Genomic DNA, 26579 nt, shown 5'->3' on the forward strand with positions numbered 1-26579 from the left:
TCTCCAGCACTTTCTGTTTTAAATTTGTCCAGTGTCTATGCAGCACCCGCGGTTTACATTAAAGAGCAGACGAAGTGGACAGGATTAAAACCCTCAGAGATAGTAGGAACTGCAGATGCTGGAGAATCCGAGACAACAAGGTGCAGGGCTGGATGAACACAGCAGGCCAAGCAGCATCATAGGAGCAGAGAGGCTGACGTTTCGGGCCTAGACCCTTCATCAGAAAAGGGGGAGGGGAAGGGGGTTTTGAAATAAATAGGGAGAGAGTGGGAGGCGGATAGAAGAGGGATAGAGGAGAGCCTCAGCAGCATTCTCAGGCTGCAGCTGAAACCTGTGCCAGCCCCGGGCGTTCCTGCCCCACAGAGCAGTTCAGTGCTAACCCATGACACCGCCTTAACTGGGAGACTGGTGCCTGCTCTGTAAAGGCACTAAAGGAAGTGTTCACTGGCGGGAAATGCACTAGGACCCACAGACATCCCATTATGGGCAGCCAACTTGTTTGCCTCTCGAAGTCACTGGCCGCATTTCCAAGAATAAGCGAAGATTAGTTTTACATTTGTGTGGGCAAACCTCGATTGGGAAGTGTTTTAATAAAGCTGCAAATATAGTGAGGGGAGGGGATTTATTCAGAACACTTTAATTCTGTTAGCACATCCTTCTAATTTCCTCCCTGTGATCCTCCGTTCCCCACACAAAAAGGCCACAGATTCCTCATTCACTGCGCACAAGTAATACGTGTGCTGAGATCCAGCTTGTCCCCAATGCAGACTGTCCTTAATTAGCTGAAAACGGGAACCCCGCACTAAAGCGTGGTGAGACTGTAATATGATGAACTCCCTTTGTTAAAGTGTCACCATAAATGTTCCTGATAAGCAAAAGCGAGTAGGATCAAAGGCAATAAGCTTCTCAATTTCCTGACTCTGTCTCCTACTTTTCCTCACCTATTTCCCCCCTTTAAACAACACTCGACAATCCGTCCTGTTCCTTGCCAACGAGAGTTCAGAGGTCAGCCAAGCACTTGCAAATAATTGCGCATTAATATCCCCCTGAAAAGACTTACTTTAGGCTTTCCTCAGATGACAAATGTCTTTATAAATTCGCAATGAGATGACACCGATTTTTATTATTTTACTTTGGTCACATTTCTACAACCGTCTGAAACATAATCTGCTCCGGACTTTTGCCTGAAAATGTACCTTTGCAAAGCGCTGAGGATCGGAGCTCCTATTAAGTATTTCTCAGAACACAACGTAATGAGTCTCTTCCCTCCCTTGCCCGTACACTACAGCAGTAATGGATGGGTTTAGATGCTTTTCTTCTCTTTCTTGTTCGTTAGGACTGTACTGAACCCGTGTTTGCGCTTGGCGGCCTGTTAACATGTGTGTGTGCGGATTCTTTCATATGGGGGGCTGCAAGACCAGAATACTGCACTGTTGCAGGCCCCAAACACACACACACACACAAATGTTCAACTCTATTCCCTAAATAGTATGGCGAACCCATCCTCGTTTCTGAGCTTAAATGTGAGACTTAGAAAGCGCTCGGTGCAACTCATATTAAGACAACCTGTTGGCGTCTCTGTTTTGTTAAAATTATTGGGCCCATCAGCCATTTTTAACAAACTCAAGCAACTCGAGATTCCTGCACCATCTGCACTGCCCAGTGTCCAGCTAACATCCAGCTAGAATCAGACCCTCGATCTTCTATGGGGGATTCTCTCAAAGTCAGGTTGGACTGAACTTCGATTCATCCATTCCTCATGGGGCCTCCTCCTGAACACAGAGCACCTCACCCACCAACACCCTACATCTGGGATGACCCCTCGGTCCCGTCACATTTCACTGAAAATGTGGTGCAGTTTACAGTCCAGAACTGGCTGAGACATTGAGTTGAATCGATTTACCCGAACCGCTGCACTTCCAACTACAGTTCAGTCCCGTGACTGTGATTTTACCAAATAACTAATGCAATAATCCACTTAAAAGCTAGAAATCGCAAATATTGAGAAGAAACGCGACGCCATGCACTAACCACGTTGCTAACTTTGTCTTGGAAAACCTTTAAATAAACAAACATCACCTTTAACACCAAAGGATTCTGGGTAAGACGGAACTTTTTTTTGGCCAACTTAAATTCCGAAGTGTGGCTCTCGCAATCTGCCATGGATGGAATTTCACCATCGAATTGAAATGCTGGGTCACTTTTATTATTATTGTTATTATTTCATAAATTTGAGAGAGGATTTAGGGTTTTGCTCCATCCCAAAGACCTTTCAGCTTTAAGTTCTGGGTCCTATATATTCTTTAAAATCCTTTCCATGTAAATTGCAATGAAATATAGAAGGGGTAAGAGGGAAAGCCTTGATGGGAAAGGGGAGGTTAATCCTGGTTTAATGCAGTGATGCAGCTATAGGACCGAGCTGCGCTGATTGTGTTATCTCTGCCTAACATTTGTATCTCGCTCAATTCCTGCAGCCAAATAGCTGGGAGAAAGTGGAGATGTATGGACTGCTGATGCCTCGGGAAAATATGTTATTAATATCTAAATAACGTTGCCATATTTGAGCTAAATCTCTCTCTCTCACTCTTTCCTGGTGTTGGATGAATTCGTTTGAAGTGCAGTGCTATCGCTTTCTCTCATCCTCTTTCTTCGTTATGCCTCCTCACTTCTGACACATGAATTGTAGATAGTTTAACTCATGCAAAATTTTTTAAAAATACTCAATTTCCGAACTCAGTCTACCTCTTTCTTTCCCTCCTTCAGCCTTTATTCCTATCTCTCCATTTTTCTATCCTTTTACGTTCTCACATGCAATTATTCTGATTTAAATCACATTATTGGTTTCAGATTTCTGTGGTCTGAAGCCTTTCACTGCATATTTCCCACCATTCAAAAAACAGGTACAATTCTCTATTTCGTTTCCCGAAGCTACGGTCCTCCTAGCTTTACCAATTTCCATATTTCTGTCCTTTTCAAATCTTGCCCATTACCTCAAATCCTTCTCACATTCCCTTCTTCAGGTTAGCTGAACTTGAATCGCTTCCTAACTTGTTTTCTCTCTCGCCACTTGTGTGTTTATTTATCTAAACCCCGACTAGTAAAGTATTCCGCGCCAGTATTTGCTTTAGTGATTGCTCTCTCAGTGTTTTACCTTATTTGTCTTGCTTTCTCTGACAAGTGTCATTCGTGTGGCAGCTATATCCCTTTCTTTAATTGAATATGCACATTACAATGAGCTGTAGCCCCGGATAGTTTGACATTCCTCTATCTGTTCCCTGGCCTCTATTATTGCAGCTAATCCCCCCCTCACAAACACAAAAATCCTCTCTGCGTTCTGTTTGATTAGATTCACAACTTCCAGGTGACCCTCGGTCTTCAAGTGTCTATTGTAGCCTCTCTGTCTCTCTTTCGCTTACACATGAAGGTTGTTGGTTAACTCTCTGTGGTTAGTTTACCGAATAGACACTTCTACCTCGGCAAACCAGGTATGAAACACGCCTCACCCGCCAGATACACACAAGCAAACTTTAGTGGCTCTCTCCTGCATTTTATCCATATCCTTCTTCGACCAAATCCTGTATGTCAGCTTCCTATAGTCATCCTGTCACACGGGTTGTTACTCTGCTCTGCCAAATGCAACTGGCTTGTCAAAATGTTTACACGACAGCAAAATTCAACACCTCTCCACACCCTTGACTAACGGCTGCTGACCGAACACCAAACTCCTCACCAAAACAAAACATAAGCAACCAGCATGTGGTTCTAAACTCGATTCTCACTCAGAATTCCCAGTTGTCAATCTCTGCAACTACAACGCATTATTACCCTATTACATTGCTTCGTTGTTTATTCGTGTGATGCAAATTTCTTCCGTTTAGTATTCCATTGATCTGCAGTTTTGACCATTGTTCATTCTACAGTCTATCGTCTCTCTGCAGCCCTTTTAACTCGTCATCCAATTTAATTCTCTTGTGTCTGTTGATCTATCTCCCATTTATAATGATACCTACACCATGTATTCGCGTAACATGTTGCAGATGCTCGCAGTTCTTATCTACATTACTACTTCCATTGCAAATCGATGTCCCGTGCTGTGTAGATTTTCATATCAGAGGTATTTCACTGTATTTTTTTCCCACAAATTCCACCACATTGTTTTCTTCGTCACTCTATTTGTTTACTTTTTGTTAATTGTACAGAATTTACCTCCAGACAAGGGATCGCTGGAGTTCACCGCTCAATCAACAGAAATTGGGAGGTGGTGATGAGGCAGGAATCTTGAACTCCCTCCCAACCCCCACCCCCAGCAAGTCAGTAGGAGACAGAACTTCATCTCAAGCACCCATTCATTCTTACAGAATTTGTTTTTAGATTTGATTGTGGACACCTATGTCTTTCAGTTGCAGTTTTGTTGAAACAGGTTCCCTTAACTACACGGTTACTTTTTTACATTTTACTCTTAACATCTATCCCCAGTCTAAATGATTGTTGTCAGCACGAGGTCGGAGGAGCACGTGACAAAATGTTAACTGTGTCCTAAAATGATATATACATTTTGTAAAAAATCACGTCCTATAAAAAGGGAACTGAAATCTGGCCAATTTGTGCCCGGAGCTACACAGAGCGAAGCGTTTAAAGATGAAAGTGCAAGAAATAAAAGGGCTCAATTTAATCTGCCTTAAAACCCTTCAACATAACGTTTGTGCTTAAAAGTCCCCACAGTGGCTGATTGGGGCTAAATACACTTCTAACCATGGCTAGGAGCTATTACACTCCTCGGAAACACAGCCCCTCATTCACACAGAACAGTTTTCATTACTTTCTGTAATAAGCCTTAACATTATGAAATGTCAAAGAGATGAGAGGAAAAGGAACAGTCCAGCAAAATCTTTGCTTAAAAAAAGAGAAAGGGCATTAGAATCTCGGCCTTGAGTTACCGCAGTAAAGACACAAATTAAGTTAAGATATGTTTGGGTTTCCTGTGGTTCTGGGAAATGTAAATAATTATTCAAAACAAATCGCTTAAAGAGACAGGGCTATGTATTGGCGCACTATACCGAGCTTGTATTATAGACAAGCATTGAAGAGTCAGCGTTTAAAAAAAACTTATCTATAAAGTTTCTCCTTGTCCAAATTAGCTGTAGAATCCCCCCAGAGGTTGCGATGGGGTGTGTGATTACGATAAGTGGGTGTGAGATTCTTCGGCAGCTGTTAACATGCACTGTTATTGAACTGCGAGGGTTAGCAGTTTAAAATTTGAAGATTTTTACAAACAAAATCCTGTTTGCAGTTAGGGGATGGACACGAGCGAAAAGATTCCCGCTTGCCCAATGGTTTAAATTAGACACTCGATAAAAAAAGATCACAGAGGTCGTCGGCCGTTTAAACATCCGGTCGTTATTACGTTCAATTTAGAAAGTGAAAGAAAAGTTTTGTAGACTTTTAAAAACTCTTCCTGAAAAAAGAAGTTGGTCAATAAATAGAAACACCATCCTGTCACCCAGGCGTCTTAAAGAAACAATCGGTCATTTCGCTATAACCCAGCGTGAGCCCCAGCTACTCTTTAAAGACTGATTGAAAAACGGCAACACGCGGAGCTCTCTCCTTCAAACATTTTTAAATATATACTGAAGTATTAAGCGACCGAGCTTTCGGCGACGGCCTAGATATTTCCTTATTTAGATAAAACGAAAGCACCTGAAAAGTCACCTTCTCTAAACTCTATTACCTGAAACTTAAGGTAAGTTTAAGAGAATTAAAAGTTTTTGAAAGTTGGAATTCGCTAAATTAACAACTGATTTAAAAAAAACATACCTCCGGAAGTTTTGAAAATTAAACTACACTGACCGGACCACTAACCAAAATATCGACAAATAATAAATATTTTTTACAGCGTCTCTCAACTGGCAGGATTTCGGGAACGCAATCTCTTTCACCGAGTTGAGTGTCAATAATTCATGAAACGCCCAGTATAATCGCTCACAAAATTACACCATTCAACATTCTTACAAACTTTGCTTTACCGAGATTTAATTTATCTATATGGATTTTTTTTTAAAAAGAAAATGGACCGAAGGCCGGGGTTGCGAAGGGCGCGAAAAATATAATACTTTAAAAAAATATATTCAGGAGAACACGAGATCAGTACATTTTTTAAAAAAAACTAGAACGAATTAAATAAACTTCGACAAAATAATTTTAAAAATTATCTTGATCCCCACCGTCCACACAGAATAAAATCACAAGAACTGTTTGCCCCTTTCCGGCTGATGTGACTCCCTCTGCAATAAATTAAAGGTATGTTTTTGTTTTTTTTAAAAAAAAAATTTAAATGTTGTGTGAAGTGGTTGGACTGTGAAGGCGACGGGGGAAAACTGCACGAAATCTGCTTTCCAAATGAATATCGACTGTTTCCAAATGTTTTTTCTTTAAATCGTTTTGTACCTTCAGCTAGTTATTCTTTCCCAATGATATTACAAAACTCCGAGCAGCGGGGTGCGTTTGCATTATTCATGTAGTTCCCTTTCTCCATTATTTCCTTGTCCCGCTCTTTTGTTCTGATGTTTTTTTTTCCCTTCTCGCAGGTTTTTTGAATGAGAATGCGGACTCTGTACGCCTCAGAACGAACTGCTGTCTTTCTCTTTCTCTTTCTCTCTCCCTCTCTCTCTCTCCCTCCGCCTCTGTTCCCTTTTGTGTTTCAGCTTTTAAAACATTTTCAATGGACTCGAAGCTCTTTGTATTCAAGTTCATCTCCAAGTCTGAAAATGAGTCCGTCTTCGAGAAAACCCTTTGTCAAACCCAGTAGAAATGTTTGAACATCTCGTTTGACAGTTTTTTGTCCTTTTTTTAAAGGGGTAAAAAAAAGGGAGGGAATGTGTTTGTTTGAATATTCCCGAGTGGGCCCTGAGGAATTAACAGAACAAACAAGCTTTATTTTTTTTTCAAAAGTTTGACCGGGAATAATCTTGGATTGGTACACAAGTCAGCGGCCAAGCCTCACCCCGACAGCGTTTAAAAGGATCAACTGATTGATACAACTTATCGGGACTTTGCCTGGAACACGCTACCATTTATGTAAGAGCAAGGAGAGAAAGCAGGACCATGTGTGACAGACGCCATTTACTTCAGCAGAAACTCACTCTCACTGAACGAAACCAACCGCATGCATGAAAACAAACATTTAAACATATCACATCGTTTTATATACCTAACCTCTCCAACAAACAACAACCACACTAAATATACAGTTGTCAGTAACTTTCTTGATTTATATTTTCTTTGCTTTCCCTGCAGGTTCCAATTGATTCTCTGACGAAGTGATGGTGTTCACACTTTCTCTCTCTCTCTCCCCCACCTCCCCCCCTGACCACAACCCCATTCCCTCCCACACCCCACCCCCAATCTCTGTCTGTCCCTTGATCATCCGCCCACAGTCAATACCCCATCTCCTTGCCTTTTATCAGCCGGCTGCAGTCATCTCCCCTTCTAATTGTTATTGATTGCCAGAGCGGGCAACTGTCAGCCGTGGTTTCAAGGGACCGTTTAAGAAACCCGGAGAACGATCTGTCCCATAACACAAATTAATTTAAGCTCCGACAATACTTGCCCTCAAACTCCATGGTGAATAATGAATGACTGCAGCCTGTGGAAACGGCGGCCAGCGCTGACTTCCTGCAGCAAAGCGTTTTACACTAGGGATCGTCTTTTGGGAGCGATGTTTCCCAATGCTGGGCGCTGTATTGCCCCAAATCTACGGAAACACTTTCAGAGAGCCTCATACAATAAAATATCTCTGCGAGGGGAGGAGAGCATCCGTGCCCCTTTCAGACATAGATTTTGAAACATTGCTTAGAGTGTTTGTGTGTGTGTATGTTCTGCGGAATTTCTAAGACAACAAACGCCGGATTGTGTGTATATGTCCTTTTCTAGATTTGCAATCATTGCTAACTCCAGCATGAAAATGCGGCGGTGAAGCTGCACCAAATCAAACAGAGAGGGCACCGGAACGCAGTCAGGTGCGAGCAAATGCATGTTTAGAATCATGCCATATCCCCCTGTGAGTGTTTTAAACCAATATTCCAGGCGCGCAGTTCTAGTAGTTTTGTAGCCAAAACTTAGGCGGAATTGAGACTTGAACAGGGAATTTATTCCTCCTCCTTCCCTAGCCACCATCAACTTTGCAACCCTCAGTCCAGCTATGAGACACCACCACACCCCCAACCCAGTCCGCAGATACCAACAGAATGACAAGAGGAACTCAACTAAACTCCAACTGGGAGGAAACAAAACCAAACATCAATGTTACCTTTCTCCCCGAGGATTCCATCAATACTATGTTTAGTCTTTCTGCCCCCTTCTTCCTCCTTCTTCTCCATTTCTTCGTCATCATCTCTCTTTCCAAACTTGGCTCTTAACACCCGACTGATGGAGCTCACTTTCAAAAGAAAAAGTAAATAAAATAATTATTTCTTTTTTTCGGGGAAAAGGGAAACTGGGGAAATCGATAGCTTGGGTGATTTTACTGAAGTGTCGATTTTAAGCAAAAGTTTTGAACAAGTCCATTATCCACAAGTCGATTCTTTACATGACATCTGGCCACTTAAGCTATTCATTTAATAATTTCGGATTTAAAAAGCTCTCCGTAAAACTTATGAAATTTGATAACATTATAAATAAATCGTGGTCGTTCTTTTTTTCCCACTAAAATTTACTGTGGACATATTCAATCGTTTTCAGTATTAATTTCTTCTGACAGATGTTACTGCGACTTTTAAAACAAAAACAAAATGTTTAAAACTGGAAAATAGTTTTCCAGGTAAGAGACGGGCTGTCCCCAGAATTAACTGTCACCCGACCCTGCCCACAAGTCCTTTCCCCATCGCCCGAAAACCTATCAATTTCATGGATTGGGATAGTAACCGACTGCAGACGCTTCGGCCCCTAGGCTGATTGGGTTGGGGGAGGGGGGCGAGGAGGGGTGTCGGTGGAACCGACCGGAAGAAAGAAAAATGATCACGAAGAAATGCTGCAAGACACCAAACTGGTCGAGAAACCAACCTAGCAAATCACCCGCCGCCACCTCGGAACTGAATTGTACAATAGGCCTGTGGAGACTTCATAAAAACCAACCTGCAGTTTAGCTGGAAACTCTGTGTGTATTTTTTTTGCCAATACAGAGCAGCAATAGATGGTGACTAAATTGTCCGTGATAGTTATCGAAATTCAGCAAATTGCGTGTGACTTTTTATGCATTGGTGTCAATTTCGATTAAGTTTAAGTAAAAATTGTACAAAGTTCAACGTGATACAGTTTTTAAAAGCTGCAGTTTGGCGGTTGGGTTCTGTATATGTCTTCGTTCTCTCGCTTTCTCTGTGTCGCTCTGGCTCTGTCTCTCTCTCTCTCTCTCTGTGTCTCTCTCTTCAAGTGAATGATTGAGAAAAGTGTTGGAAATCGTGTGTGTCTGATAGGCTCCTTTATGAATAGTCAGGGAGCGGGCTGTTGGAAGTTCCCCTCACCTGAAGGTACAGTGCTCCTGTCACAGATGCCATCCTTGAGTAGTTTGTCCCTGATCTCCCAACTAAACATCCCAGGGTTTTCTCTCTTGAATTCCTCGATCTTTTTCTCCACATCGGGCGTTGCTACCTGCTTTAGTAGGGGAAACAGACACCGGGACAGACAGACAGACAAAGGAGGAAAAAACACAAACTTTTAATTTCATTGACGTGAGACTCACTCAGTAACTAAAATCAGACTTTTTAATTCACTGTCTGAAAACCAGTACAATGGCATTCAGCAGCCCAATTTGTTTTAAATCCAGAAAGATACATTTGTTTATTGAGCTGCCATGTGTTTTATCCAATTGTGGCTCAGGACATTGTGAGGAAGAAATCTAACGACTGATGCTCTTCCTCCTAAAGACTAGCTTCTTTAAATGATACGTATAAAGAATATTATTGATTACAATGTTTTGAGCCAGGGATGATGTCGCTTAATGCCTCACTGAGAGTTCGCGTTATAGATAGTTCAGTATTTAATTCCAATGCAGTTCGCTCTGCTGTCATTGCTGTGAATACCCAATTTTATTTGAAACCAGTCTCTCTGCAACCGTGTCAGGGAGAGGAACTGACACCCCTATAGCTATGGTCCCTATTTCAAAGATCAATCAGCCACTACACTCCCGAGTTGAGCTGAATAGTCTTGCTCAGTGTTATCGATCTATTGGAATATACGCCCTTCAGAAAAAAAGTCACAGCGATCATTTAAAAAAAAATTTCCTTTTCCCGGGAGTTTTATACTCGGTTGATGCGGATTTAACGGGAAATAAGTACAGTTCACCAGCGTGGGCTGGTGCATGTAACAACTGGAGAAAGGGTCTCTGCTGGAGGGAGGGTCCGCGTTGGCGCTGTGTGTTACCCTTCTGGGTTTTGTGTTCTTGTTGCCTTTTCCAACAGTAGAAAAAAAGTTGCGAGTGATTTTTGTATCACAAATCTCCAAAACCATGTGTGTACCTGTGTGTGTGTCTGTGGGAAAGAGGGAAGAAAGTTTGCGACCACATAAAGTTCAGCTTCAGTACTACACATGTACTTAGGCCGGTGACTAGAAAATGTCAGGATTTGAGTGTTTTTCTTTTTCCCCTTCTCTGCGGGGCATCACATGACTGCTCCCCTTTAAAGGAATATTGTTTTAGTTTGCTCGGTGTTATCATTCTGACCTTGCAAAGGGTCGCATCGAACCCGCTATTTGCTGCACTCACCCTGGGCTTGCTGCCTCCGATAGCCCCGGGTCGGATCGAGCCTGTCTCTTGATAGCGACACAGAATTTTCGAGACACAGCCGTGAGAGACACGCAGCTGCCGGGAGATGACACAGGGCCGGATACCATGATGTGCCATCTCCACGATTTTGTGTCGAATGTGGTTCGGTAGGGGTCTGCCGTTTATAAAAACGCCGCCGAGCTGGTTTACTCTCCCCTGGCCCAGAGGGGTGGACACTGGTTAGAGAGAAGAGAAAAAGATAAAAAGGTAGGCAGTGTACAAACCTCTCTGAAACCAGTGTTTGTAACTGGGCAGTCAAGGAGCAATGTCAAACTTACACTGACCAACAGCAGTTGCACTTTTTATTTTCATTCTGGTATTTATTTTAATTAGTGACATTTCACACCCCTTAAAGATATGCGGAACCTATAAACCCCAAGATTGTGATTATTGTTAAAACCGGCTTTTCAAACAGGTGTGTGTTACTGGCCGAGCTCCAGATTTAACTGCACGAAGTTTAGGGACTGCCGTCTCTGCCGTATTTAAAGGAGAGTAACATTAATTTAATTATAACTTGCCATGTGAACCTTTTCCTGTTAATGAAGGGGAAGTGGCGTGTGACACTACAGTTCAAATGTTCACAAACTCCAGTGGAGATGAGCGCAGTTTTAACCAAAGAGCCTAGAAATGTAATCAGATTGAATGTAATTAAAGTCCTAACTTCCTAAACAAGGTTGATTTGGGGAAGATCGGGCACATAAAGTCTGCACACCTTTCTGTAGAATTGAACCTCATTCTAATCTAATCGATTCACTCATCTGCAAATCGGGGCGACCTCGCCCCATAGAAATATGCGATTTTCCGGTTAAAGGTGGACCTCGAGTTAACGAAACCGTCTTGAATAAATTCGTTTCCCCAGGAAAGGTTTTCTCACCAAATAAAGTGTGTTAGTTGTATTTTAATAGATAAAAGGCGAGACGGAATCAAAATCCACAGAAGGCGATCGGGGACTGTTTGGAGCTCCCTGTTTCTTAATCTGCATCAGGCATTGCTAATTTACAAGAATGATGACCAACACATGCGGTTAGTTTGGACACGACTCATTCCTGCCAAACGTCGCTAAGTGGCCCATTTCTGCACTCGATGGGCACTAGAAACTGTAGCACTTTCCTCACTCATTATTCCCAGTCATGTTGTGCAAATATTGGAGTAATCCCCCTTATCCCTTTCCTGACTATTTCTTCACTTCAATGTGCTGAATGATGCACTTGACTAAATCCACCGAGCTTGTGTGTTTTACACCAGGCCTGGCTGGTGAGCTTTTACCAATTTCTCCTTAATCACGAAATACACGGATGGAGAGCGGCAGTATCTAAATAAATCCCGTCCCAGACCCTCCAACATCATCACTCTGTGCATGGCTGCACGTGCTCGGAAACCATATCACAAAAAAATACCATTAGCTCGAAACGCCTGGTGCCAATGAATTAAAGATACACGGATTCCTTATGTTAAAGCAGGTGCACTAGAACAGGACTCTCACTCCACATTAAACCAACATCCTACCCCCCAACACGGTTAAAGAAATGTTCCTTGTTTATGTAAAGTCATTTAACTTCAATTCAAGACACACGTACATTTTCTCTTTCGACTAGACTTGTTTGCACTTCCACATTCAAATACATCTTATTGAACTGAGGCACGCTGTTGTTCATAGCATTCATACCTTCCAGAGGGAAACCGGTCCTGCTGTAGCTTTGGCCTGGACTCGGGCGCATCATCCGCGGTGTTGTCCCGGTTAGAGACGTCATTCTCGATTCGGTATCGAGACGAATGGTCCCGGGTGGGGATGGGGATGGGGAGGGGGGGGGGGGGGGGGGGGGTTTGGGGGGGGGGGGGGATGGAGAGATTTACACAGACAGATACACACACACACACACACAACTGAGCGAAGAACCAAGTCCTCTTGTAGCCCTTGGTTTCCAGTCTCTATTCGCTGCAGCTGCCTTCTCCGGCCGGGCTGGACTCGCTTTGTGCGCTTCCTGCAGAAAAAAAAGTTTCTTAGAAAGTGGGATGAGGAGTTAGTAGACTGAAGGGAAACTTGGCGGGGGAGGGTAGCGGTAGCAAAGGGAATCCCTTCACTGCTCGCAAGAAATAATCTCCCTCCCCGGTACAAATTTTCTTGCTGGTTGCTAATTTCCCTCTTAACTTCGGATTTGTTTTTAATGCTTTTTTTTTGCGGAAAGTATTTTTTTCAAAAACTCTCCAGGAAGCGGAGAGCTGTTGAGGAGCCCAACTTCGACGCAGTGTGGTGGAGGAGAGGAGTTTAAACTCTGATAGGTTCGGGCTCATTCTTTTATTCATGAGGAGGGAGCGGATACACTGACAACTGAACGCGCCAATGACAGTGGGAGACTGTGGGCCCGATCATACATTGTACATTCACTCTCTCGCTGCCTCGTTTTGGACCAAACTGCTGTTTTATTAAAAACAATTTCCCAGAAAAGATTTTGGGGGAAAAAGGCTACCACTTTCAAACAAAAAAAAGTAAGAGCTGAAAGTTATTTGAATGAATAGGAACACATTTCGCCTTCTCATCAATGGGACAAACACGAACCAAACTCCAGGCCGAATGTCCAATCTTTCAGTTACCCTTCAATGACCAAAACACTTTATTTAACAATCTCTGTCACCCAACTGGACAAACACCGACCCAAGAAGCAAAACGCCTTGACTCCACGGCCGCTGTCTGTCTTACTGTCACTGAACAACGTTGTCTGATGTTGTAGACAAGCATTGGCAATAAAGGCAGCTAGTGTTCCTAATTTAAGTAGTGAAATTTCAAGTTAATTCGCTTTAATGTTGTAGTTTCGGTGAGTGAAATTGAGCGAGAGTCCGTATCCCCCAGATTTCGGGGAGAATTATAAAGGACCATTACATGGTGGAACTGTATTTAAAGATGTAATGTAAAAGTGCATGTTTAGGTGGTAACAATAAGGGATTTGTTTTGTGCTAGGATCTGTTAGACTGGCCTCTTCTTCCATCTCGCGTATGTATATGTCCCCTCGGATCTGTGCTGTCCTGCCTTACATCATTCGATCGTTTTCGCAACTTTTTTGTTTTGAATATTATTTGACCAGACAGCCGGAAGATTTTGCTCGGAGGAACTCTGTATGTTTAATTCCTGGTGGCATTAACTCGTTTACATGACTTCACTTATACCGAGGAAACAAGGCAAAGAAAAGGTGGCTGCTCTCAAGGTAAATAGGCCGCTTCATCTAACCGCGGGAGCGCGCGTTTGCGATTTCCCTATTTCATCACCTCAAGAGCAGATATGTTTTGGAGAACTTGATGGTTTTCGATGCTCGAATATTTTTGATGGATTTAAAAAAAATAATTTTCTTCTCTGGGAACATTATGGCGAAATCTCCTTCCCAAGGGCACAAACAGTGCAAACGTTAGAAGCTCCTGTCAAAAATTTACCACCACACACAGACCCACACATGCACAGAAACACACAGTCCCACAAACAGGCACCCACACACACAGAAACACACAGGCCCACACACAGACCCACACACACGGAAACATACAGACCAACTTACACAGACATATATATGCACAGACCCAAACAAATAAAGACAAACACATGTATACAGACACCCATAGATAAACACAGACAAATACACATAGTGATACACAGACCCAACCAAACCCACAGATTTACACATATAGACCCATACATATAGAAATGCAGATACCTGTACACACAGACACATAGACCCACACATATAGACACACAGAAACCTACACATATGGTGACACACAGACACGCAAACAGACCCACAGACATACAGACACACAAATACAGACATCCCACACCCACACACACTGAGACCTACACAAATACTTACATTCTCCATAAAATATACATACACATACACTCACACACATATTCCGAACATACACACATATAGAGAAATCCCCCACACACATTCAGAAACAACTTCTCCATGTACATTACTCACAACAGAACACATCTGCCACACATGCAGTTACACACTCTAACGTAGAGACATCAGTCCCCCAACACGCATACACAAATACACAGCCAGCACACATCTACACACGTGGATCACTTGTGCACGGAAACACAGGCTCATCCATATATACCCCCACACATACAGACATACACACCCATAAACACATACATGCACACATTGACACACGGGCGTGTACATGCAAGCATCCAAAATACACAAGCACAAAGGCCTTACAACACTAATAGACAAACAGGATCAAACATACGCAAACACAAAGACACTGACACCACCTCCTCTCCAACACCCCCTACGCCCCCCGACCCAGCCCGGCACACACGAAACCTTGTGAGAAACACCAAAAGTGACTCACAAAAGTTTCTGATTTAATTTCCCGTCAGTTGCTGATCTCCGCGAGCATGTTAATTGTTCTAATGTAATACAAGACTGATCACTGGTACCAGGAACCAATCGATGATCCCTTTATTAAATGTGTTCTGTTATGGCTATTTTACAAAATGTCACTGATGTTAATTATAATAAGAAGAATCTTTAAAAGTTGCGCTTTGCTTCACACACCCTCCCTTAATCTTCATTAAATTCGTATTCAGCTCGGCTAATAATTCGCTCGCCAAGTAATAACAGCGCGCGTATTCCATAAATAACTTTCTAAATGAAAATTGGGAACAAAAGGGAATCTCGCTGTGTGTCAGACAGATAACCAGACCGGACATGATATCGTACAGCCTCTGAAATCCACACAATAATTAATTGCAAACATTTTTTATTCATTAAAAAAAGTTACAATTATTTTGTGGCCCTGTAGTTGAGCATTTGAACAGAAAGACTCTCCAGCACAGCACCAGTTCCCTGGTAGTTTATAGGCAGTTCCTGCATAGTGTAAGCGGTGTGCTTTGACATCGGTCAGATATTTAAAATGTCATATCTGCTATTCTCACATTGAAACTAATTTCCATCCGAACTTTAACTTCACTCCCGTTCCACTATAATTCAAACCCAAATTATGCCCGATCCCAAACCTAAACCTCAAATCTGATTCTAACCCAGTTTTACTCCAATTAAGACTAACTCAAATCTCATTTTTTAGATCTAACCGTATGCAAACCACGGTTTCCAGTGTTTACCATTCCAATTCAAATTCTACACCTCTGCCTCAGTCCTAGGTTACGTTTGAACGAATGACATAATGAACAATATCTGGAATCTTATGCATGCTGCAGGGGGAGCGGAGAGCGAAAAGGCGCATACCTTGTATTGGACAAGGAAGAGACTTCTTCCTAAAGTTGCAAGCCGGTTTTCAGCCCCAACCAGATTATCGTACCTTCTGTATCCGTTTCCCAGCATTAAGATTCAGAAAGATGGCCACTTAAAACGACGGAGCTGTCCCGAAATAAATGTAACATCAATCCTCGTTAATATTACTCTTCATTGTCCATTCACTTCTTTCTTGGGCGTTCGGTTCTGTTGTCACCTCAATGTCCAATTATATTAGCCGCCAATAATTCAATTATACTTTTTGTCCAACATACAATCAAAATACAAAAACAAAGTTACTGGAAAAGATCAGCAGGTCTGACAGCATCTGTGAAGGAAAAATCAGAGTTAACTTGAGTTCTGAGGAAAGGTCACCGGACCCGAAACGTTAACTCTGTTTTTCCCTTCACAGATGCTGCCAGACCTGCTGAACTTTTCCAGCAACTTTGTTTTTGTCCCTGATTTACAGCATCCGTAGTTCTTTCGGTTTTTATACAATCAAAATAGTTTCTATTGCTCAGTTTTATGCAGTTTTCAGCTATATTAGGCACACAAATCCAATCATCTCAGTCACCTGTACACTGTAATTTTTGAACCTAACGTTAAGTTGTGGCATTTCCTAACATGCCAGTTATAACAGTTTGCACCGCCCAGTTATATTGATTCCTAAAATCCAGCTGTATCAGTTCATTAAAAATTGCTGTGTCAGCCTTCAACATATGTTCTGAACACCAGTTCAGTTCAGAGAAGGTTCACTCATCTAATTTCTGGGATGAAGGGCTTATCTTATTAAACAATGTTGTAAACAGGTGAAGAATGGGGATATTTTATTGAATCATATTCAGGGGATGGAATAATACGGATATCAGGAGGAGATTTTCTGTTGTGGGAGTTCTGCAACTAGGAGATGCAATTTAAGAATAGGAAATCTCTCTTTTAAGACTGAGATGGGAGCATGTCTTTTTTTTCTGTCATGGGGCCATTGGACTGTGGAATTATCCTTCCCAAAAGAAAGTGGAGGCCGGATATTCGAATTTATCAAGATTGAGTTAGAATGTTGATAGACAAGGGAGTCAAGGACTGGGTGGGGGTGCGGGGTGCGGGGACGGAGGTTGGAGGCGGTTTTGTTGGGGAGTGGGGGTGTGAGTGCAAAAAGGAAAGTAGAACAGAGACCATAACCAGAACAACCATGATCTTACTGAATGGTGCAGCAGGCTTGAAGGACCAAATGGCCTTTTCCTGTTCCTTTTTTGTTCCTGATATCCAGTCACATTAGTATCCTGTATCCATGATGTCAACCCCAGTATCAAACCATAGCAATTCCCAATATTCACTGTACCTATCACCAAAAAACAGTTGTATCAATGCACAATAACAAGTGTTATATTCATTCTCAATGTCTAGTTACTAGCTCCAATATCAATTATTCAAAATGGCGCTGGTTACGAGGCGACAGATGGAACTTTTCACGTTATTTTGTCGTATGCTTACTGTAAAATACACGTGACAATAAAAACAAAAAACAAATCAAACTTTAGTTACTTAATTCCAATATTGAGTTACATTTGTTCCAAAACTGCAATTTTGTTAATTCTCATAATTTATTTTATCAGTTTCAACAATCATTCATTCATCTTCACCATCCAATTAGATCATTTGGAAATATTAATTTATCTCCATGTCCAGTTGTACCAGTTTCTAATATTGAGGTTTATTAATCGACGTTAACCTATCGAGTTACATCAGCCTCCAATATCCAGTGGTATTGGTCTTTATTCAGGTATACTCGTTTCCAGTACAGTCTTCATTATCCCGTCAGACGCACTTGTACAGTTACATTTCTCATTATTCAGTATAACTGTCTCCAATATTCAATTACATCAGGCCTCAGTATCCTGTCATATTATCCTTAATAACTAATAATGATCAATTTCCAGTATTGTGTTAAATTTCTTTTTAATATGTACGTGCACCAATTGTACAAAATCTGGATATATTAGAATCAATATCATGTCCATCAAACTCTGATATCTGTCCTCAGTTACAGCCATTAATATTCCTCATATACAGTTCTATTAAACTCCAGTATCTAGTTATAACATCCCGAATATCCAGTTAGGTTACAGTTAATCCCCAAAATATAACAACGTTAGTTGCCAGGATCTGATTATAGCAACGCTCAAAAATCTGAAGCCTGCTGAGAGTAGCTGGAATTCTCTAAAATACAAATGTTTCTCCTAATATAATTTGACTCGCTGTGATCTCGATGCCCCACCTGTAGGTTTAATAATACTGGCAAAGTTTACTGACACTGGTTGCGGGGAACTTGAGAGAAAATCCCTCCTTACTTCCTCAGGTGATTTGTGTGGGCCCCACACAGTCTACCGTTGTCTGTAATGTCGGTCGTACATCGACAACAGGTGAGAGACAGAGTGTGGGCTAGCCACAAATCTAAAACTGTCACAGTTGCACAAAACAGCGAAATCCAGAATCTGGTTTCATCGCAGTTAATAAACCAAAGATCAAAGAGGATCTTGTCACCGTGACCAAACAAATGTAAATGTATTTAAACATATTAAAACTTCAATCAGGCTGTACAGGTGCAGGTTTAGAGCAGAGAATATCTCGGAGGCGTGTGCTCTGCGTTGCTTCATTAAGCAAAAATATCGAGTTATCACTGGGACAGGCGGGTGGGGTGGGGACGCCGGCTGTGGGGATGTGGTAGCATTGATCAACACCAGGTACAAAGGGTGAGTAGGCAAATTTCCAAAATTACTTCTCTAGCAATCAGACCAAATTGTGTTTTGACATAGCACAGGGGTGAGAGAAAACGGGAAAGACGGAGTAACAAGATGAAAATGGAGAGAACGTGGGAAAGGAGGAGATAATTTGAGAAAGACCAGGAGCGTCATTCCGTATCTAGCTGATATAACGAGAAAATCACGCTGGACTCGAAACGTTAGCTCTGGTTCTCTCTCCGCAGAAGCTGCTAGACTTGCTGGGTTTCTCCAGGACTTCCTGGGTTTTTTTTTTAAATTATGTCAGATTTCCAGCATCTACAGGGCTTCGCCTTTATTTCAATGTAGCGAAAGCTTTACTCTGTGACTAACCCCATGCTGTCCCTGCCCCGGGCATGTTTCTTGCTGACGCTGCAGAGGTTAAGTCAGTAGCACTACCATGTTGAGGAGCACAACATTCATAAAGAAGAATGAAATTTTGCTGAAAAAATTGACGGCAATAGCTTCTGATGCAGAACAAATTATTCATGAAAATCAAACAGAACATTTCAAACGCCAAAATCCACGTTCCAGATAGAACCAAAACTATTTAAAGCAACGGAGGCTCCCGAGAGTACCACAGACTGCGGGAAGAACAGATTTTGACTTACTCTTCAAGAGTCAATTAAAAGTCATCATTAAAGGGTTGGAACCTTGCTGAAAGGGCCTCTTAAAAAGGTCTGTTTACCGTGAAAATGACAATCTTGAAGGAAAAAAAGGTCTTTGGCATATTTATTTCATTTTCCAAATCCATCGCACAAATGTGTCATTCCGTGAATTGTAACAAATGCAATCGATCCAGGATTCTTCCGTCTCTTTTTAGGCAAAAAAAGTTTCCAAATGCCTTCAAGGTTAACGCATGCTCCTTTAAGAGACACAGTGTCTCAGCATTTTTGCGCAATCTGAGCTTCCGTCCATTTGGCGAATAGTTACGAGATTAGCAGCAGTGAGAGTCATATTGCATGCTGTTAAATTGACACACCAAAAGTCACTAGGTTTTCTATTTGAAAGAGGGGGTACCAATCTCAGTGAGGTTAACCTGACCCCTCACATCCCGGGAATAAATAGTGTGAGGTGGGAGCTAAGAACATGTTGGGGTCAGCACTGGGGAGACAATAAGTTCATTCTTCCACCTTCTCGTGGTAAAAAGTTTAGACTCGGACATCCAGGTGTTGATATCCAGGGCTGCCAGCTCAGACTTGGTTGTGATGCTCAAACAGTTGAGTACTACCATGACGTCGGACCGATCATAACCGGAAACATTAACTGTGTTTCTCTCTCCACAGATGCTGCCAGACCATCAAAGGAGTTTAATGTATTAAACCCGACCTTCCTGAGCGTTACATTCTAACTTCCGCTCATCCCAGAGAGCCGGGTAGAACGTTACTGCCGTCTTCCGAAAGCCCTTGTGACAATCAGCAATTTCGCCGATTTGATAACATTTCGGGCAAGTTTCAGGCTGGATCCAAGAGGTGGGAATCTGCTCTCGGCTCGAGCCTAACTGTTAACATCTTTACGGGAGACTCGCTTCCCTGTAAAACAGGTCGTTCAGGCCTGACTTTCGACATTGGGCCTTGTCAGACTTTTTAACAGGGACGGCTCCTGTTGTGACTGTCCTGTACCTCCAGACCTGGGACTGCGGAACAGTGAGCAGAACTCATCTCGCTTGTTAAATTCATTAGTTCATTAAGAGACTGAGCTCCTGCACTGTACTGATCGCCTGAGGCTGTTCGGGCAATAACTTTCCGGCGTATTTAATTCCAAATTCTGAAGAAGGGTCACTGGACCCGAAACGTCAGATCTGCTTTCTTTGCGCAGATGCTGCCAGACCTGCTGAGTTTCTCCAGCAATTTCTGTTTTTATTTTGTTCCCATATGGAGCCGACGGTTTTCGCAGGGTCTTCGCTTCAGGTCCAGCAAATTATAAAGAAATAACACGAGATGGAGGCGAGGGATTTGGGGCGGGGGTGAGTTTGGTTTTGGAATGGGGCTGATGGACCAGGCGGCCTTTTAATGCCCGTCAATTTAATACATTGTCTGGGATCTGACAGGAGCCACCCCATTCACCAGCTCAGGTCTGCTTATTTAGCAGTGAACTACACTCAGAAATCATTGTGACGTCCTTACAGTTGAATATCACCGAGATCATTCACATTGGAAATGGTCCTATCAGCAACGTGCTCTCTGCTACCACAGTCAAGTGACCGCGCGTGAGCCCAGATACTGGGTTTAGTCAGGCTGTTCAGTTGTGAATGGCATCACAAGGCTGGGCGGCTTTTACCAATTCCAGAGTATAGTCCACGGCCCCCCGATACATACTGCAGCGCCCTCTATTGTTCCAGCTGAGATCAGTGAATGCAGCCGGTTATGGAGTGTAGGGGTGTCTTAGCCATTGAAGCCTTTCTGTTCACACAACTACAATTCATTCTGTCTCTGATGAAAGATACAAGCTGTCTTGGAAGGCGTATTTGGCGCAGGATGGGCATTTGGAACAGTGGAATATCCCCGTGAAACAGTGGAAAATTAATAGATTCAGAGAATGAGGAAATTAAAAGAGAAATTCATCTTTTATTCTTCCCTGTACAGTGGCTCAGTTTATTACATAATTTACATAGATTTTTAATAACTGGCTTGGATTATCACAGTTGAATCATTTATGAAGCAATGATGAACTAAAGGTTATAGTGAGAGGTTGAATCCATCAGGAGATGCTAGGATTTCTTGCATCTAAAGAAGAGAAGGTTGAGGGCTGTCTTGGTGGTGATATTTAAGGCTAGGAAATGTGTTTGATTGGAATTATATAGAGATGATGTTTAACACGTAGGGGGATACCAAAAATAGAGGTTAGGAATACAGGATAATCACTAATAAATCCAATAAGGTGTTTATGAGGAACAGATGTATCCAGAGAATGAGGAGGGCATAGACTTTGTGTCAAATAGTAGTTAAGAGGAAGAATATCACTGTATTTAAAGTGAAGCTAGATTATGTACACGAGGGAGGAAGGAATGCAATGCTATGTTGAAAGATGTTGGTGAAGCATTGTGGGGTAACCCACATGGAGTGTTAACTGCAAGATCAAGCAGTGTGGGTTAAACAACCTGTTTTCATGCTGTAAATTCTGTGTAATTCTATGTATGGTTTCACAGGCTTGGAAACTCTGGCACGCAGATCTGTAGCAAGTCTATTGCCCCAACAGTCCACAAGCCAGTTACAAATGAGAAAGGCCATTCTATTCAGAAGAAAAATGATGGAGAACCCTCATCACAGCACCCTACACTTCGTTAAGTGAAAAATTTCACCTCTTCATTAATCTGGAGTCAATTCCAAATATTTGTCAGTATCAATCACTCCTAGTTGAATCTTTCGGCCATTCCAATCTTTTGATTGTATTTTTCATCACGAATTAGTGTTCTGGATTTGCCCTTTGGTACATTGGTTGATATCTTCTATTCTTTGTTGAAGGCTAAAACATGTTTCAAAGCTTTCCTCAAATCTTAAACACTTGATGCTGGGACTCATTTTCATGACTATTTTTCCAGTTTACTTCACCCGCCATCTTGGTCTTATATTCAAAGCTTTTTCTCAAACCAATTCTTCAACAAAGCAAACATTTATTACTCATTCCTAGTTGTCCTTGCTGTGATGTGGAGTACTGTGCCCAGGTTTTGCATTATGTTGTGTGATTAACCTGGATGAAGGAATAGAGTGTTTTATTTCTGGTTGCAGGTAACAATAAATTAAGAGATACAGGAGGTTGTGTGGAAGGAAGAAGAAAGTTACAAAGAGACACATGCACACTAAATGAATACAGACAACAATAACCCAATATGAAGTTTGATAATGTGATGTGTGAAGTTGTCGCTTTTGATCTGCATTTATTTTCTTAAAAGTGGGGCACAGGAATTGTGGAGCTGTAAAGAGTTTTGAGTTGTCGATGTAAATAAATTACGAAAGACCAAAGCATATGTATTTGAAATAATCGGAAAGTAGGCAGAATCTCAAAAATAAGGACTTTTTATTTCAGTCGCATGCAGTATTAAGCAGATCCCTGATTGGAGTGCTTTCAATTTTGGACATTGCACCTCAGAATGAATATATTGTTCTTTGTAAAAATGCAATGCAGGTACACTGGAACAATACCAGGGCTGACAGGGTTAAATTGTGACGACAGGTTGTACAAACTTGATTTTTGCTCCCTTGAGTTTAGAGAGTTGAAGGCTAATCTAATCATGATGATTACGATGATAAAAGGATTTGATAGGGTAGATGTGAAAAAAAAAATCCTCTGACAGGGGATTCCAGAACAAGAGGGCATAATCTGCAATTTAAAGCTCGGCCATTGTAGAATTGAAAATGATTTCCTCGTACAAACGGAGTGGAAACCTAGAACTATCTTCCCTAAAAGACTATGGATGTTTGATGCCGTTTGGAACTTTCGAGAATGAGATTAGTAGGTTTTTGTTGGGTAAGAATATCTAGAAATGAGAAGGCAGGAAAATTCTGGGATATAGAGCAATCATTGAATGGCAGAACAGATTTCAAGGGCTAGATGGACTATTCCAGTTCCAGTATCCCTATAAAGCAAACTAAGGCCTAATTCGACGTTACAATATACATTACAAGACTGACTACACTCTAAAGTATGAAATTGACTATTAGACACTTTAGGACATTTTGAGATCACAAAAGGCGCTATTTAAATGCAGGTCTTTCTTCGACTGAATCTTTCGAGGACCAGGAAGATTTAGGGGAATTTATGTATGAGTATTGAAGTTAATAAATGAAAGCTACAAATGTAAAGGATAAACGTTAAGAAAATAGTTCCTCAACTTAGCAGTGATCGTATGAACTAACAGAGCAATGAGGATTGTGAGAGGAGTTGTTTAGGAATATTATTGGCTGCAGGTTGTAGGTGTGATTGACAGATGGCGCTGTTGGACCCTATTGTAATGCTGTGCGCAGTAATCCTCAGAGAAGGGTCAATACAGTGTGGAGCTGGAGGAACACAGCAGGTTAGGCAGCATCCGAGGAACAGGAAAGTCGACGTTTCAGGTTTCCACCATTGGGTACTCGAAATGTCGACTTTCCTGATCCTCTGATGCTGCCTGACCCGCTGTGTTCCTCCAGCTCCACACTGTATTGGTTCTGAATCCAGTATCTTGCTATCTCAGAGAGAGGAGTCCTGGAAGGCTTCCTAAAGGAATTGACTGGGCTTCTCTGAACTCCCTACCTTCTGATATTCTATGTGTGTTTCAGGAGAATTTTATTTCCACTCCTTTTTTGCTTTGCATTCCTTTGAAAAATTGTTCTCCTCAGTTTCCTAATCCCTCTCTGGTCCCTCTTCAGTTAAGAAGGAATTGTCTCCATTGCCTCATCTGAAAAATATGGGAATTTGGAGATTCAATAAAATAAATGGATGGAGTACAGTGTAGCTGATCCATAATATTAAAATAAATTAAATATATAAAAATCTTCATATGGTCCCTAAATAAATACTTAGAATTTCAACACAACTGAACTCCGTCTAAATACTTGGTGAAGGGAAAGAACATACACTGTGAGTTTGTACATGTGTTGGTCTGTGTAAGAAACTGCGTAAGTGTCGTAGACATTTACAGTACACAATGAGGCCATTCAGCCCAATTTATCTGTGCCAACATTTTGCTGATGCGGTCTACAATGAATCAACTGTCCCACTCACTCCTAGCTATGAATCTTTTTTTATTTCAACTGTTGATCTAATTGTCCCTTAAAACTTGGAATAGCATTCATCGGTCACTCCCAGTGGTAAAACATTCCATTTGCCCACAACCTGTATGAACAAACTCTTCTTTTGAACTCTCCCTTCAATCTAACATTGACTTCTCAACCAAAGACAATAATCACTCCTTATTCACTCTACCAAAATGTCATAAAACTTTGAACATCTCTTTTAAATCTTCTCTTAACTTTCTATGCTAAATTATAGTCTCTTATCCCTGGCCTCATTCTGTTGAATCTAGGCACCTCTTTCCCTGTGGCTTTAATTTCTTTTCTATAATGTGGAGCCCAAAACTGCACATAGTCTGTAACACTGGTCTAAATAATGTTGTGTATTTATTTATAAATAATTTTGTTCTTCTTATAATCTGTGGTCGTTTTAAGCCATCTCTATCAAGTTTTTAATGATTTTTATGTATCCACTTTCATACTTCTAAAGGAGTTTTCATGTGAACTCCATTGCCAGTGGGAAGCACAAACTCTAGGTTATGATGCCTAGGGATGATACATTGGGAGTGTTACAGATATGTGTGGGACTGAATGAAGAAGCAGCTTGAAAGAGAAAAGAAAGAAGAGGATATATCCAATTCCCCTCAGCGGTGACTACACCTTCACCTGTTCCCTTTGTGGGGAAATCTGCTGATCATTGGAAAGGCCTATCTAGCCACCAGCAGGCCTGTAAAATTGAAGTCAACTGGAGTCAAGGGGAAACTTTTCTTTTGGCTGGCCAGGATCCTGTAAAGCACAATGGAATATGCTGGTGTGTTTATTGAAGGCTAATAATTTCAGTGCAAGGATGTTGCTGCAGGATGTCACCAAGCTAGAATCCCAACCATCTTCAGTATCTCCATCAATGGATTCCCTTCAATAGAAGGTCAGAAGTGGGGATATCTGTGAATCTTCAGATACTGAAGCAGTCCATGCCCACACATAACATGACCTGGACAACATACAGGCTTCCGCTAAGAAGTGTCAAGTGTCATTTGTGCCACACTACCGCCAGGCAATTATCAACTCCAACAGTACAGACTCTAACCATTGAAGAAAGCTTAACATTTTCCAGGACAAGGAGGCAGCCTGTTTGGTTGATACCCTATTCAATACCTTCAACATTCACTCCCTCCACCAGGGATGCACAGTCACCCTAGCATGTTTAATATGATAGAGGGCTCGTGTGGGACGGTGGTAGTATCCCTTCTTCTGAGCCAGGAGGCTTGGGTTCAGGCCCTACCTGATCCAGAGGTGTATAATTACACTTCTGAACAAATTGATTAGAAAACGAGAACCGCAGCACATGCCATCTAAAAGGTGCAGTGCAGCAACTCACCAATGCTCCTTTGAAACCTGTAACAGTTACTACATAGAAGGACAAAGATGACAAGTACATACGAACACTGTATCACCTGCATGTTTCCTTCAAGCCACACACCATCCTGACTTGGAACTACATCACCATTCCTTCCGTGTTGCTGGGTTAAAAATCACGAACTCCCTTCCAAACAGCCCTATGGCTTTACCTACACCCAATGGGCCGCAGTGATTGGAGAAGGCGGCTCACACCATCTCCTCAAAGGCGATTAAGTATCTGCCTTGCCCACTTCCCATGAAGGAGTAAAAATAGATTCTATAGTGTAGAGCATTTACACAGTAGGGTATGACATTGTAATGTGTGGAGTTGTTGAACATTGGTGAACTCGAGCTACTGGGTACATGATCGGGAATGACCTTGTGAAACTGTTCCTATCTGGCCCCTCATTGTCAGAGAATCTGACATGCCCCTCCTGCCGACCTTTGGCCTTGGATTTAGTGTCAAAATGACCTTTAAAAAGACGCTTGCCTGCCTGAAGGTGGACTTTGCGCTGTTGTTTCCTGGTGAGCCGTCAGTCACTGGCTCCTGGAGCTGCCCTCCCAGCCTGGGAGGACCAATAGCAGCTCTCAGATAGCTGTCCACGTGATACCTGCACAGGTAAAC

The 26579-nt window shown here is 42.0% G+C and overlaps 1 protein-coding gene and 1 long non-coding RNA gene across 7 annotated transcripts in view; one reads left to right on the plus strand and one right to left on the minus strand.

The window, feature by feature from the left end:
- The window catches only part of LOC109923956 (paired box protein Pax-7), a 120714-nt gene extending 108124 nt beyond the window's left edge, over positions 1 to 12590 (minus strand). The window contains exons 1-5 of one of the 6 annotated variants that reach the window (XM_048615225.1): positions 12480 to 12568; positions 10754 to 10989; positions 9516 to 9645; positions 9017 to 9025; positions 8306 to 8434 (exon numbers count right to left, since the gene is read on the minus strand). In XM_048615225.1, coding sequence (XP_048471182.1) covers positions 8306 to 8434; positions 9017 to 9025; positions 9516 to 9645; positions 10754 to 10989; positions 12480 to 12564 — 589 coding nt within the window. In that variant the 5' untranslated portion in view covers positions 12565 to 12568. Of the gene's footprint in view, positions 1 to 6131; positions 6904 to 8305; positions 8440 to 9016; positions 9026 to 9496; positions 9646 to 10753; positions 10990 to 12479 lie in introns of those variants that run through there. The other 5 variants (XM_048615226.1, XM_048615221.1, XM_048615223.1 and 2 more) reach the window with 5 other exon arrangements.
- On the plus strand, positions 12488 to 16147 carry LOC125486668. The gene is made up of 3 exons (XR_007265318.1): positions 12488 to 12596; positions 13894 to 14013; positions 15972 to 16147. It is a non-coding gene; the product is annotated as an uncharacterized LOC125486668 (long non-coding RNA).
- Positions 16148 to 26579: the final 10432 nt, after the last annotated feature.

Source organism: Rhincodon typus, chromosome 31 (genome assembly GCF_021869965.1).
Source record: "Rhincodon typus isolate 14 chromosome 31, sRhiTyp1.1, whole genome shotgun sequence".
NCBI classification, from domain to species: Eukaryota; Metazoa; Chordata; class Chondrichthyes; order Orectolobiformes; family Rhincodontidae; genus Rhincodon; species Rhincodon typus.